We start from the raw sequence: 16670 nt of genomic DNA, 5'->3' as shown, positions 1-16670 counted from the left end.
GCATGAGGTGGCCAAAGTACTGGAGTTTCAGCTTTAGCATCATTCCTTCCAAAGAAATCCTAGGGCTGATCTCCTTCAGAATGGACTGGTTGGATATCCTTGCAGTCCAAGGGACTCTCAAGAGTCTTCTCCAACACCACAGTTCAAAGGCATCAATTCTTCGGTGCTAAGCTTTCTTCACAGTCCAACTCTCACATCCATACATGACCACTGGAAAAACCATAGCCTTGACTAGACGGACCTTTGTTGGCAAAGTAATGTCTCTGCTTTTCAATATGCTATCTAGGTTAGTCATAACTTTTATTCCAAGGAGTAAGTGTCTTTTAATTTCATGGTTGCAGTCACCATCTGACTAATGGTGAGTAATGGAATATTACTCAGCTATTAAAAAGAGGGCATTTGAATCAGTTCTAATGAGATGGATGAAATTGGGGCCTATTATACAGAGTGACGTAAGTCAGAAAGAAAAACACCAATACAGTTTATTAATACATATATATGTAAGTTAGAAAGATAGTAACAATGATCCTTTATGTGAGACAGCAAAAGAAGCACAGATGTAAAGAATAGACTTTGAACCCTATGGGAGAAGGTGAGGGTGGAATGATTTGAGAGAATAGCATTGAAACATGTATATTTTTCATATGTGAAATAGATTGCCAGTCCAGGTTCGATGCATGAGACAGGGTACTCAGGTGCACTGGGATGACTCAGAGGGATGGGGTGGGGAGGGAGGTCAGAGGGGGATTCAGGATGTACACCCATGGCTGATTCATGCTAATGTATGAAAAAACCACTACAATATTGTAAAGTAATTAGCCTCCAATTAAAATAAATACATTAATTAAAAAAAATAAACATAAGGACTCTTACCCATATGTAAATAAGGTCAGAGTATTGAATATATCTATTACCATTATTTATTGCATTCATTCAACCATTGCAGGAATAAATACACTCGAACTAAAAATAATCACCTACACAACCTGTTCCTTTTAGGTGTTGCCTCAGGAATTATGCAAGATTCTATACCATTGAAGGAGGAAACAGACAGAACAGGCTCTATCTTGAAAGCAGGACTCCATCTCGGGCTGGACTGTGGACTTTGAACTATATGCCCAGTTTCTATGGAAAAGATATAACAACTGGAAAAACAGACCCCTGACGGAAGAGCCCCAGGGCTCGTTCCTAGACTCTCCGTTGCCTAAAATAATACCCTAACTATCTCTGTAACCGAATAGAATCATAAATCCTATTATGCTTATTGGGGAATGACCACAGGCCTATTGATAATTGTCCACTGTTAACTACCGAGGCTTAAGGCATGTGGATCACAGGTTAACTTTGATTGCATCTTTCTTTTCCTTTGTTCAGACTAGTTTCAGGGAATTTGGGGAGGTGGGTTTGGGCACGTACACTTAGGGTATATATAAGATTTTCACAAAAACTGGTTGGAATCCTTGGCTAGGAGGACACTCTGCCTTGGGCCCACCGGTGTAATAAACTGCACTCCACTTAAAAAAAAAAAAATAAAGAATATCTGATTCCACCATTATACCAACTTTTAATAGTGGCTTTACATAAATGGTGTTTTAAATGTAATGAAATTGATATAAAATGTCCTGAACAAGCTGAGAAAATAAGTTGAATTTCAAAGGCAAAGAATTTGTTTTAATCTGTTTGTCAATAGCACAGTTAACTAATTTAGTTGATTTTGATTGTGAGATTAGGCGCATTTCTTATTTCATTGGTTTAAACCAGTCATTCCCAAAGCTCTATATTTATTTAAACAGAAACAAGACACACACATGTGCATGCACAAACACACACAGACACACAACCTCTGAGACTGACAGAAGGTTTTCTATTATTTTGCTATGTCAAATAAAAATGTTATGTTAGCATTAAATAAAGCCATTTTTAAAATAAGTGACAAAATCGTAAACATGAAAGATGGAAATACTCTCGGTATAGACAGTTCTTATGGTTAAATACCTTGATTATCTCTATTTTGTATTTTCACTGCATGAGCCTGAGACACACATTAGGGCCCATTACTGAGCACAATATCCTAGGATTCTACTCTGAACTTAAGTAAAACTTTCAATTTTGAACATACTCCTTTTATTTAATAGTAACCACAGCATGATTTATAGGAATAGTCACTGGCCTAGGAGCTGGCAAGATCTGAAATCCATTAAAGCAGAGGTCACAGCAAGTTTAGGTTAATGCTGAATCACTGAAATTAATAAACTCCACCTTTTCAATTTCTTCTTATTTAGAACAGTGTCAGTTCAAGAGTTTGCTGGGCTTGAGTGGATGACAAGAAACTCTAGCAGCAAAAGAGGAAAAATGGGAGGCAGGGACTGAGACAAATTATCATAAAACGCTTGAAGGGAGAATGGTGAGTGAAAGGCTGAGTGATTTTAGAAAATAAAAATGTCAGGTTACTCTTGACTCTTCCAGTCACTTTCAAAGTTACCTGTTGGTCACTGGATTGGATCTTTGCATCTGCACTGGCACATGCGTGTGACTGATTTTCCATGGCAGCATCATTAAAGGAGAAGGCCACAGTTTATATCTGTCTCTGAGGTTCAGTGGAGGTGAGAAACATCACCAGTAAATAATTTGCATGCTATTGTCGTGCAAACGCACAGATATTTCTTTCATGCTTGGGGCATATCTGTTGAATTCATGGGATCTGACATAGGCATCTCTGGTCTGAGAACACACTCATCAGGCTACGGTGTCCCATTCTTAGTGCTTGATTTACTTGAGTAAATTTCAACAGAAACTCCAGCACCACCTGTTCCAAGAGCTGGGAGGGACTCTAGAGGTCATTTAGTGCAATGGCCTCCTTTCACAGATTCAAAGAATAAGGACAAGAGAGGTGATTCAACTTAGTTAAGGTCACCCAGACTGCTTATATCAAAACTCTCATTTTCTGATCCTTGTATTAGTTTCATCCCCATACCAAATTTATGTTGTACCTTCTTGTAAGGAATAATGATAATGGTCTTTGAATAAAAACACTGAATAAAATATTTGACAGCTAACAGGATGATTATTAGTTTTTTAAGAATAATAATTTTTATCAATAATTTAATTATTTACTATTTATTTAATATTTAATTATTTACTATTAATAAAAGTGTGGTTAACTGTTTTTCCATCTGTTTCACACACAGACATTAACTGAGTGCCTAACACTGAAGTTGGTACTAAAATTACAGACTTGGCAGTTTAAAAGTTGAGTTAGAGCATAAATAAAAGATGACAAAGAGTTTCACAGATCCTAATAGAAATACAGATGAGAGGGGTTTTGATTTTTATGTCTTTTTTTTTAATTGCATGGTTTTGATTGAGGACAATCAGAAGAGATGATTGAGGTGCTTGGACTGAGTTTGAGTTATGAATTAAGAATTTTCCTGTTGAATGAGCACTGACGAGGGTATTCCAAGTGTTTGGAAAGCACAGGGAAATGCAAGTGTTTTAACAATGATGACACTCTTGATAAATACAGTAATAACTGCTAACATGCCTTGAGCCCTTACTACTTGCCATAACTTGTACAACCTTCATCTCTTTATTCCTTACGATAATCCTATAATATAATTGCTATATTATCTTAACTTATCTATGAAAAAATATTCTATATTATCTTTAATTGGTAAGAAAACTAAAACTTTGAGAGATTAATTTGTCCAAGGACACATAGCCATCAAGAGATGGAGCACAAACAATTATAACCGACTCTATAAACTTCTACACTACTCCTCTAATTACTTTTAAGGTATAAATTTATATAAAATATTAATTTGGGTTTAAGTTACTGCTCATTCAAATGTGGTAGAGAAAGTCTGAGGTTAGACTCAGGTCAATTTGATCCTAACATGCACTATGTTTCCTCCTGGTGGTGTAAGTATTTAAACTTACTGAGTGTCAGTATCTTCATGTGCAAATGTGTGAAGAATGACTGTGAACGGCATCTGAGAAGATGCGTGTAAAATCCTTAGCTGTGGCAGATATTTGACATAGTTGGTTCCCCCTCACTGCCTCCCTGTTCCACCCCAGCAGGCAGCTACCTGGGGTGGCATCCTACTTTCCCAAACACTATGAAAGTTCAAGACACTTACAATCTTCAGACTGTTTCCCTTGATAGCTAAGTCATTCTGTTCTTATAAAGTTATTTTTAAAAACCTCATTTCAAGTCTGAGAGTTAATTTTTTGTTTGTTCTAATGTCATTTTCATAGCACAAACCTTGCTTCAGAAGGATTTTTTAGGATACCATTTTAGGATGTTTTTCTGCCATGCCATTCAGTACACTGGCAATCTAGAAGATAATTCAGGTTTTATGTTTATTTATTTGTATGTCTTTCATGCCCCCAAAATGTGAACTAGAATCTGTGCCTCTGCTATGTGTTAAGCATAAAATATTTTAAAGCTATTTCTGTAGAGAGGAACTAATTTAAAGGCATCAAAATTCATCTTTACCATGAAATAAAGATTTCCCATTTAAAGAGAAATGTGTCATTTTAAAAGGTTGAATAAAATGGCATACATTTAAAAGCAAATAGAAAATATAACAAAATAATAACAACAAATTTTTCTTGGTTTTTAAACTCTGTATAGGTTTTCTGTCTGCACAAATAAAATTTTCTTTTGACTATGAGTTAGATAACTTTTCATTTGCATTTAACCTCATCCCTTAATATTTGAGACTTCCTAGTATTTGTGAGGTCAGCATCATGGTCTTCTTATTTCAAATGTCTTCTTTTATTTGTACCACTACAGATTTATACTGTGCAAACATTTTTCCAACACATTTTAAACAACTGCCTATGCAAGAAATTGTACAAAACAGAAGCATATTCTTTAATTTTTAAAGATAACATGGCCCTTTTATGGAATTTTAAAGTTGGAATATGGGAACAATTTGGGGCAAATCTTCATTTGATGGGTGTGGAAATTAAGGTCTAGAAATATTATGGGATTTGCCAAGGATCAGTCCATCTTTCCTCTATTTATTCAAAAACTAACCTCTGAGATCTTACTATGTGCAACCACTGTGCTAGGTAATATGAGGGACAATTACATGTACAGAGTTTCTCTCCCTCAAGGACTGTACAGTCTAGTGAGAAATACTGTTTCCTTTTCTTTACTCTCCAGCATCTGCCTGCATCATCCTGCCCAAGTTACTCATTCAGAGTCCGTAAGGCTATTTTCTTCTTCCTGACTGGCACTGAAAACTCAGCCTTTGAGCACTGGTGCTGAACTGAATCTTGGAAGCAGAGTTTTGAGTAACATAGAAAAGAATATCTTTATTGCTTTGCCAGGCAGAGGGGAACACAAGAGGATCATGCCTCTCAAAATTGTGTCCCAACCTTGAAGGATTTGGTGAAATGTTAAAATGGCAACCCACTCCAGTATTCTTGCCTGGAGAATCCCATGGATGGAGGAGCCTGGTAGGTTACAGTCCACAGGGTCTCAAAGAGTCGGACACAACTGAACAACTTCACTTTCTTTCTTTTCTTTCTTTTATAGCAATGGTTCAAGGGTAGAGTTGCTGATGAGGGTCAGTGTGTGGGCAGGGCCTGCACTCTAACGTGGCGTCAGGCGGTCTCCTGATGAGTTTCTTAAGCTTATCAAACTGTGACATTCTCTTGGAACATCTTTCCTTTGGTGGGGGTTTTAGTTCTGCAGACCTGAAAGATACTATTACGTTTATCCCTTGAGGAGGAACCAGGACCCTGCCCCAGGACTGCACTATTGTTTCTTGTGGGAAAGATGAGAGATCTCTTCAAGAAAATTAGAGATACAAAGGGAACATTTCATGCAAAGATGGGCACAATAAAGGACAGAAATGGTATGGACCTAACAGAAGCAGAAGATATTAAGAAGAGGTGGCAAGAATACACAGAAGAACTTTAGAAAAAAGATCTTCATGACCTAGATAATCATGACCATGATGGTGTGATCACTCACCTAGAGCCAGACATCCTGGAATGTGAAGTCAAGTGGGCCTTAGGAAGCATCACTATGAACAAAGCTAGTGGAAGTGATGGAAATCCAGTTGAACTATTTCAAATCCTAAAAGATGATGCTATGAAAGTGCTGCACTCAATATGCCAGCACATTTGGAAAACTCAGCAGTGGCCAAGGGCTGGAAAAGGTCAGCTTCATTTCAATCTCAAAGAAAGGCAATGCCAAAGAATGTTCAAACTACTGCACAATTGCATTCATCTCACAGGCTAACAAGTAATGCTCAAAATTCTTCAAGCCAGGCTTCAACAGTACCTGAACTGTGAAATTCCAGGTGTTCAAGCTGGATTTAGAAAAGGCAGAGGAGCCATAGATAAAATTGCCAATATATGTTGGATCATATAAAAAGCAACAGAACTTAAGAAAAGCATCTACTTCTGCTTCATTGATTATGCCAAAGCTTCTGACTGTAGATGACAACAAACTGGAATATTCTTCAAGAAATGGGAATACCAGACCACCTGACCTGCCTCCTGAGAAATCTGTATGCAGGTCAAGAAGCAACAGTTAGAACCAAACATGGAAAAGCAGACTGTTTCCAAATTGGAAAAGAGTACGTCAAGGCTGTATATTGTCACCCTGCGTATTTAACTTATATACAGAGTACATCATGTGAAATGCAAGCCTGGATGAAAGCACAAGCTGAAATCAAGATTTCTGGGAGAAATATCAATAACTTCAGATATGCAGATGACACCACCCTTATGGCAGAAAGTGAAGAGGAACTAAACAGCCCCTTGATGAAAGTGAAAGAAGAAAGTGAAAAAGCTGGCTAAAAACTCAACATTCACAAAACTAAGATCATGGCATCTGGTCCATTACTTCCTGGCAAATAGATGGGGAAACAATGGAAACAGTGACAGCCTTTATTTTCTTGGGCTCCAAAATCACTGCAGATGGTGACTGTAGCCATGAAATTAAAAGACTCTTGCTCCTTGGAAGAAAAGCTATGACAAACCTAGATAGCATATTAAAAAGCAGAGACATTATTTTGATGACAAAGGGCCATCTAGTCAAAGCTATGGTTTTTCCAGTAGTCGTGTATGAATGTGAGAATTGGACTATAAAGAAAGCTGATCACTGAATTATTGATGTTTTTGAACTGTGGTGTTGGAGAAGACTCTTGAGAGTCCCTTGGACTGCAAGGAGATCCAACGAGTCCATCCTAAAGGAAATCAACCCTGAATATTCATTGGAAGGACTGATGCTGAAGCTGAAACTCTAATACTTCGGCCACCTGATGAGAAGAACCAACTCATTGGAAGAGACCCTGCTGCTGGGAAGATTGAAGGTGGGATGACAGAGGATGAGATGGTTGGATTGCATCACCGACTCGATGAACATGAGTTTGAGCAAAGTCTGGGAGATGGTGATGGACAGGGAAGCCTGGCATTCTACAATCCATGGGGTCAAAAGAGTGGGACTATGCTGAGTGATTGAACTGAACTGACTGACTGTTTCTTGTCTGCTCCTCCCTTGTCTATGTATCTCCTCCCTTCCTTGATTAGCATCTGTTTGAATCTGCTGTTTGGAACTCTTGGAAGTGTAAGTCTGTTTCCTACAAATGAGAAATGGAGGACATAGAAGGCTTCCATGCCCAGTACCCACAGGGTTGTGCTCAGTTTCATGACAGCCGCTGCTTTAATTTTCACCCTTTTCTTCTCTTCTGTGGACTGTTGCAGCAATTATCTAATTATTTGGTGTGTCTCTATTCTTAATCTCCTCAAATATCAGTACATTCTTCAAATTCCAGCCAGACTGGTATATTTGAAATAAAGTTCTATCTGTAACTCACCTGCTCTTAGTTCCCAAGCTGTGATTGTGTATTGTCTAGAAAATAAAAGATTCATTAATGTATCTTATTGATGTTCGATGAGTAAATATGGGAGTAGATCCTGTGGGACTTTGAACACTGTGATCAAAAGTTTGTTCTTAATTCCATGAGAAATGGGAGTAGAGGGAAGATTTTTGGAACAAAGAAGAGGACAGAATTAGATCTCTAGTTTCTTTGCTATACACCTTGAGAGTTGGGTTTGTTTGCTTGTTTATTTCTTGCTCATTATTTTATTCTCAAATAAAAGGTGATTGTGAAAAAGTAGGAACTCATTATACACTTGAAAAAACAAAAGTATATTTTGGAACACTGCTGTTGAATACAGTTTTCTGAGATAAGAGATAGGTATCTGTGCTGTACAGTACAGAAGCCACTAAACACATGTGGCTATTGTTCATTTTAAATAGAGGAATCGAATTTTTAATACTATTTAATTTGAATAGCCACATATGACTGTTAGCTATCATATTGAACAATCCAGTGTTAAAAGGTCTCCCTAGCCAGAGTCCCAAACAGGATACAGATGAAATACTCAAACTCAGATAATTCAAGGAGAGTTTATTTACGTAGCAATGTTTTCCAAATATGTAGGTAGCTTTAGGAAACTATATGAGAGAGTGTAATTGACTGCGGTAGTTGTATGGGAGCAATGCTTAAGCAGAATTCACGGGAAGACTCATAGTTAAGATTTATAAGCCTAGATCATATTGGGACAGGTTTCCCTTTTCTCTTTCCTGTGTTTCCATTCCCCTCCCCTACCTTTCTTCTCTTGCACCCCAACTTTATATTGGGTCCTTGTTCTGTTTATCCAGATTCATTTTGCTCAGTCAAAATATTCATAATATTATGAATATTCATATTATAGCATTCACAAAGTTATAATATTCATAATAAAACTATTATATTCAGTAATAAAATAATGGAGTTTCATTGAATGAAGTCTGTACTCAAAACTGTTCTTTTTGAGGTAGTCTTTCCTGGCAGTGCATTTACTAATGAAGAACATGATTGCTTTCCCTCTACAGTGCTGATCTGTGCTGTGTTTTCTGAGTTTTTCTCCTTGCCTTTTACTGTAAGTGGTACATTTTTCCATTAGTAGGACTGTGCTGACCCTAAATGTTCCCTTAAAGCTTCCTTTGAGGGGCATCTTCTCTTCTGAGCATTGGGAATATAGGCAGGCTCTTGACTGTTAGCTGTGATTATGTTTTAATATCCTGCCCTTTCGGTCCCTTACCTCAGCACACACAATTCACCTTCAGTCCCAGGCTCATTGCTTGATGATTTGTTGAGGCTTTGAAAACAGGAGGAATGAGGGCTTTTAAGTAGGATGGGGCTATTTCTTCTTGCTTTATTTATTTTTATGCCATGCAAAAGGATTAAAGAGGCATAAAATAGCTTGACTGAGCCAAATAAATCTGTATAAACAGAGCAAGGACCCAATAAAAAGCTGGGGGTGAAAGAGAAGAAATGTGGAGGAGGGGGATGGAAACACAGGGATGAGAGAAAGTAAAGCTTTATATTTCTTGAAATTGTAGTGACTGTTTTTTATTATCTGGAGAACAAAATGTCTTTGACCCAATTAAACCTTTTAAACTAAGGTGAAACTCTGAGGAGAAATTGGGAAATCATCTTTATAGTCCTTATTTAATCTCCTTATGCTGTCACCCACTGTCATCCTTTATGAAAGTTTTCTATGTCGTTGCTGTTAACTCTGAGAAATCTGACATCTTTTAGTTGTTCTGATGAATCATATCACAGAAACTAGTGAGCTTTTATGACCAACACCACAGAAATCTTTTGTGTTATTCCTGATGCCTGTGTGTGTTGGGGGTGGGAGGTGTCTCTTGGTCTGTCCTATTCCTTCCTCTGATTGAGAGTCTCTGCTTTTGTGACATGGAAAGAGATAATCAAGAGCTAGCATTGCATTAAACTAGAGGATAAGGGATAGATTCTTTAGGTAAAATTGAAACTGTCTTATAGCCTACTGTACTGGTGGCAATCCAAGTAATTGCCACCGTGGCCTTATTGCTCTGACATTTAGAATTTTATTTATCTCTCCTACTTCTCCCTTCTTCCTTTCCCTACTTCATTCATTGGAGACAGTCTCCATCATGCACACACTGCATACTCACTCTCAAAAATAAAATGTGGTAAAGGACTTAGTAACCCATCCTCTGTGTTTCCCCCATGAGGTATCTGGAGATGTGTGGGGTCAATTGTTGGCTATCATAGTGCTTGAGCATTGTTACTGGAATTTAGTAGACTGGTCTGTGGATGCCCCATAACTTTCTGTGTACTGAAGGGGCTTAAATGATGGTGCTTTTGAATCATAAATATCAATAATGTTACTGCTAAGCAAAACCAAATCTACTTGAGGTTTACGTGGGTACCAGCAACCTTGGTTAACAGAGGATTTTAGTTGTGCCTTGATGAGCAGATGCTAAAATCTCTTATAGTAGGTTCTTAAAAAAACTATGTTGTGTTTTGAATCAAGTTGTTTATTTATAAATTAGCCAATACTATTTAATAAATTCTATACAAGTTACTTTTAGGAATTAAAAAAAAAAAGATACACTTGCCAACATCAAGATTCTAACATTATTGTAAAGGTGATTGACCTATACAGAAACAAAATGAGCATTTTGGGAAGTTTTTAAAATGCTATCAGAACATTTTATCAGAACAAGGAGAGGTGAGGGCTTACTTTTGAGCACAGGTGTTGGGGGGTAACTCTGAGTGGAAACCATTATGAAACAGGTAGGATTTTAATAGAAAATGATTTGGGGAGACACTTGCTGCAATCAAAGATATATGTAAGAACTTGGGAGAAGAGAGAGAAATGTATAGAAATATTGTTTCTGTAAAAAATAGGACTTAAAACGATGTGGCAGAAGATTGGACTAAAAACACAGATATGGGTAGAGTATAGATGGTCTTGAACTTCTTATAAAGGAGTCTTTCCACTTGGAAATATGGATTCATATATGAGTTCAGTCACTGGGAGCAGTGTATGGCACGTTGCCTAATGTTCTGTGCTTCCTCTCAATGCCCTTTCGTACCATCCATGATGTAAACTCCTTCAGTTATCAGCTGCTTAAACTTGCTTTCCGGCTTTTCAAGGTCTCCTGTCAAGAGCTCTTTCAGTTTGTAATTTTAAATAGTAGCAATATTCCTAGAGGTGAATCACATAATGATTTTTTTCAATCTCTTTTATATAAGATATCACTAGAAAAGTATGATTAGATTCAATTCAGTTGTCTCCCACAAAAGTAATATGTAGAAAATACCAACCAAGGTGACTCTCTATGTGCTTAATAGCCTAAAGATTTAGGTTAAGGATATAATAGAACTGTTCCGCTTAAAGGAGAAGAAGGTGTTGCACAAATTATCCCAAAGAGCCAAAAACAGCGTCCAGTTTTCACTTGAAACACTTTGTTCTTGGAATATTGTCAGCTAAATTTGTGGTCAACTTTTGCAAATTGTATGAATTTGCACTGCATATTTTATTTAGTGTTTAGCAAAACTCCAATATGGCTCTGCATAACTTACACAATACACCACGAAAATGACTTCAGAAACTCCCACAGAAGTTGACAAATTGGGCATCTAATGCTTTTAAGCTAATTGCATGCTTTGCAGTTAAAGAGTCGACTTGTTAAGAATGAAGATCATGGTTTCTTGGAGATAATGCTCTGCCTACTGCCACACTGAATGCAGCCCAAGCCTATATCAAAAATATTACAGAAGCTTAAAGAAGAAAATAATGTGAACTTTAATCACCATTCAAACTTACTCTTAAGTGAAGTACTCATGAATCATAGCAGTATCATAGCAGTTTCGAGACCTATTCTTGAATGTTCAAGCTGTTATTTTCAGGAAATTTAGAAAGCAGATTGCTAAGTGATAAAGAGTAATTCAATACCATTGCTTATGCCATTTTTTTTTTCTCCCTTGCAGACTGGAAAAAAGGAAAGGAGTAATACCCTCAATATGGCAATAGAAAACATGTGTAAGAAGACAAGAGACCTTCGCAGACAGGTGAGTGAAGAGAAAGATATGGAGACAAACACCAAGTAGAAGGAACCTTTTTTTTTTTTTTTCCTTTTTAAATTAATTTAGAACACAGAGCAAGAACAGTGAATATATACTTTCCACATTTACATAACTCACCCATTTTTGTGGCAAACATAAAGTAGAAAAAGTGACAATATCAGGCAGGGTTACATTCAAATACTGGCCCTGCTGTCATCAGTTATGAGAACTCAGGAACAGATTTCACCTTTCTAAGCCTCTCCAGACCCAGAAAATGGAATTAATAATACATGATAGGGCTATGAGGTTGAAATGAAATGCCTCCAAGTGCCTGGTACATAGTAAATTTTTAGAGACTGTTGGTAAATTGATTATATTAGATTAAAAACTGAGTTTATTATCCAAATGCTTAGAGGAAACAGCTAGTCCTTTGGAGACCCTGCCAATTTCCCCTTCTAAGTCTTCAGGATGCTTCAGAAATTAGTTCCTGTTTAAGGCTCCTTTTAACCTTAGGTTATCAGGAACATAGGATTAGAAAGGATTTATTAAGTATAACAGTATGCCACAAGTTATATTTTTTTCCTCCAGAAATATGAAGACTTAGCTATTTTTAAAGACTTTTGCTTTCTGTTCCTTTCCACTATTTAATAACTGGAGTTCTTTTGCACATACAGCTTTATCTTGGTCACCATTAACTTATAAAAGAAGGGTAAAAACTTTTCACCCATAAGCTTTTAATACAATATATTATTGTGGTTTAGTGGGCAAGATTTAGTAAAATGGCCTGAACAATTTGGAAATAGAACAAATAGGGATTTGTTAATATTTGTTAATATTACCTCAACCAGGTAATATTTGCTGTGTAAAAGCACAATTTTGAAGGCTGGGGAAATTCCAGTTTTTCAACTTTTTGACCTGAATGCAAATCCTTTTTCTACTATCAGCACTTAAAATCATGGGATGTTTAAGAGCTGAAAGGAACTTAGCACAACCTGTCTTAAGATGCAGATGAGAAAGCAGGCTATTATGGTGAGGCAACCTTCCTGAGGAAGGAGCACTGAACCAATACACAGCCATAACCTACACCCAACTCAGGAATTCTCACCCCCCACGACTATCCTCCTGGTTAGTTGTGTAATTTTCATTCTCTACCTTCATGATTCTACCCCATCTGCTCTTCCCAGAACTTGAAAAAGTTGTTACTATGAGCTATTAACAACTGTGTCTTTCATTCCGGTATCTCTGGACTGCCTTCAACAATGTTATGCACAAAGAATTGATGTACATTTATACCTCCAAAGCTTTTGGAATCATTATTTCTCTTAAAAAAAAAAAAAAAAGTTAAGATAAAGCAATCCTTTGTGTGTAGGATTACCAGATTTAGCAAATCAAAGTACAGGATGCCCAGTTAAATTTGAATTTCAGATTAACAGCAAACAAATATTGCATGGGAACATAATTGTATATATATTTTTAAAAAGCTGTGTTTATCTGAAATTCAAATTTAACCAGAAATCTTATATTGTGTCTCAAAATCATACTTTGATTTCAACCCCACATCATCAGTGAGATAGGGAAAGAGCGTGGGGGTTATTAATACTTCATAGTAAGAGGATGTAATAGTAGGCTAATAGAGAACTGCTATGTCTCAGAGTTATGGACATTTCCTGTGGTTCCACAGGTCCACATCTTATTATTATTATTATTTTGGTTAATATTGCTGTTTAACAAAGCACCACGAATAATAGCAGCCACGTTATTGTTTCGTGATTCCATGGGTTGGCTGGGTGGGAATGTCAGGGGGTCCATTTCTATAGTATTTTCACTTGCAGTCTGCCATGTACTGGTAGTTAAAATGATTTCTGGATTCAGGGCTCAGTATTTGAGACATCAGTGCTTCTTCTTTTTCCCTCTCTCCATGTGGTGTCTAATCTCCTAAGTCCCCATTCATGTGGCTTCTCTCTCTAGCAGGGAAGTCTGGATTTCTTACATATTGATTCAAGGATCCAAGAGAAGAAAGATGGAAGTTGCAGGCTCTCTTAATGCCTGAGCTCGAAAGTCACCAGGATATTGTTTCCTCCACATTCTATTGATCAGAATACTACAAATTGTGTTCTAGGTCGTCAGGGACAAGCAAAAACATCCTCTTATGGGAAAAGTGGAGTGTGTATATAGGAAGATGGAATTGTTAGGAGCTGTCTTTGGAGACATTCATGGTCTTCAATGTGAGTTGAGGCAGTTGTATGATTTTTTTCTCAGTATCCTTGCTTGCCTCCCAAAGAACTTCATTTTCCATCGTGATGTTTATGCTTGTGGCAATAATAAAAGCTAAGCAACATGAGTCATCTCCACCTCTTCTTCTTGCAAAATTTGTTAAGCAGTTGGTTTTAAGCATCTTCTATATACTTTTCACACAGGAGGGAGAAAGCCCCTACCCTTACAATGTTTTTCTTCAGAATATTTAATATTCTTGTTCTAGATCTGTGGGTTTTTGTTTGTTTGTTTGTTTTTAGTTAAAAAAAAATAAAGCCCATCTCTCTGCTGATTCATCTGAATTCATTTGTTTACCCATAACCTGTCCATTGATGATACAGAAACATTTTAGCTCAGAGAATCAATGTCATCTGCAGTGAATGAGATAGATTGCTTAGACATAGCTGGGAAGAAGCAGATTATACATTTTGGGGTAACATAGATAAATGTCTTGCATGTGACTTATTGTTCTTTTGTTTCAAATAAATAATTTGTCTTTTCTTGCTCTGTGACTTCATTGGCTATTGTACTAGAGAACAAAGAAAAAAGTAATAGGCATTGTGTTTTAGCTTCTCTGTAATGTGGCCCCAACTTAATTCTCATAATTCTTAATGTTCCTTCTCCTTTTGCTTTCTTCCTTAGTTTTTCCTCCTCACCATATCAGCACATTAACCTTTTCTCTGGATGGTGTACTTACTCATCACCAAACTTCCCACCACTTCCATCTCTACCTACAGACACATACACATCTTTGTAAATACGTATTGTTTAACTGGGTGCCTGACTTGCTCTGCTTATCCCCTACACAACTGCTAATTGATTGAGAATGTTTAAAACTAATATAAATGCTATTTCTGCCATGAAACCCTTGCCATTTTTATCAGCTAGAATTCCTCTTTTTTTCTTCCTGGAGTGCTTATAGCATTGATAGTTGTTTTAAAGCAATAACCATATTCTGTTTGTGTTTCTCTTATTTAGTGGCTTTTTCTTCACAATGGATTTTGAATCCTTAAAATGATAGTTATAACAGCATCTCTCATTTAGCAAATGCTTTCCATAGCTCTCTAACCACTGTAGTACTTACATTATTGGATTTTATCCCTAAAAAAATAAACAATGCCATAGCATTACTATCGCAATCCCTCAGGTGAGTCAGTTTACCCAGCAAACGGTAGAGCCGAGGTTTCAGCCCACGTCCATCTAATCCCAGACCAAATTTGTGACCACTGTTTCAGGGGCCAGGGATAATGGCCTTTTGATTGTCAGAACTTTTAGTACATAATACACTGATTTACTATTATACTATTTTTTCTTCCTTAGTATGTATTTTATACGTTTTTACATTTCAATTTTCTTCTTTTAATTTCTTTTCTCCTTTATTTGAGCTCTGCATACATATTGAAATTCTATATAAGGAAGTTTTTTTAAACCTTCTTTACTTCATTAAAAAAACTAAATCAAATCTATTCCACTTCTACTGAATTGTGCAGAGTGAAACAGATACTGGATTTCACCAAAGGTGGATTATTTTTTCATGTATTAATATATTGAGAAATAACTGTTTCATTAATGCAAAAATAAAGACAAGATATGTCGAATAAAATAGGGTTCTAGTGAAAACAAACAAAACAGTTTGATTGATTCTATAGTTGCTGAATTGTTGAACTGCTATAGTCATCTCTTCTCCTTGTTGGGAGTTCCGTTCAGCTCAGTCACTCAGTTGTTCTGACTGTTTGCGACCCCATGGACTGCAGCACGCCAGGCTTCCCTGTCCATCACCAACTCCCAGAGCTTACTCAAACTCGTGTCCATAGAGTCAGTGATGCCATCCAACCATCTCATCCTCTGTCGTCCCCTTCTCCTACTACCCTCAATCTTTCCCTGCATCAGGATTTTTTGTAATGAGTCAGTTTTTTGCATCAGGTGGCCAAAGTATTGGAGTTTCAGCTTCAGCATCAGTCCTTCCAATGAATATTCAAGACTGATTTCCTTTAGGATGGACTGGTTGGATCTCCTTGCAGTCCAAGGGACTCTCAAGAGTCTTCTCCAACACCACAGTTCAAAAGCATCAGTTCTTCAATGCTCAGCTTCTTTATAGTCCAACTCTCACATCCATACATGACTACTGGAAAAAACCATAGCTTTGACAGATGGACCTTTGTTGGCAAAGTAATGTCTCTGCTTTTTAATATTCTGTCTAGGTTGGTCATAACTTTTCTTAAAAGGAACATGCATCTTTTAATTTCATGGCTGCAGTCACCATCTGCAGTGATTTTGGAGCCCCAAAGTTAGTCTGTCACTGTTTCCATTGTTTCCACATCTATTTGCCATGAAGTGATGGGACCGGGTGCCATGATCTTAGTTTTCTGAATGTTGAGTTTTAAGCGGACTGTTTCACTTTCCTTTTTCACTTTCATCAAGAGGCTCTTTAGTTCCTCTTCAACTTTCTGCCATAAGGGTGGTGTCATCTGCGTATTGGAGGTTATTAATATTTCTCCCAGAAATCTT

At 37.1% G+C, this 16670-nt stretch overlaps 1 protein-coding gene across 8 annotated transcripts in view; it reads left to right on the top strand.

Moving 5' to 3' along the window:
- Positions 1–16670, top strand: part of CTNNA3 (catenin alpha 3) — a 1976430-nt gene that overhangs the window by 1044246 nt on the left and 915514 nt on the right. For all 8 annotated transcript variants that reach the window (XM_070781776.1, XM_070781778.1, XM_070781775.1 and 5 more), the window contains one exon: positions 11835–11915. In XM_070781776.1, the coding sequence (XP_070637877.1) occupies positions 11835–11915 (81 nt within the window). The remainder of the gene's footprint in view (positions 1–11834; positions 11916–16670) is intronic.

Source organism: Bos indicus, chromosome 28 (genome assembly GCF_029378745.1).
Source record: "Bos indicus isolate NIAB-ARS_2022 breed Sahiwal x Tharparkar chromosome 28, NIAB-ARS_B.indTharparkar_mat_pri_1.0, whole genome shotgun sequence".
Lineage (NCBI taxonomy): Eukaryota > Metazoa > Chordata > Mammalia > Artiodactyla > Bovidae > Bos > Bos indicus.
The sequence above is the reverse complement of the archived record's forward strand: the minus strand, read 5'-3'. Positions and strand labels throughout refer to the sequence as shown.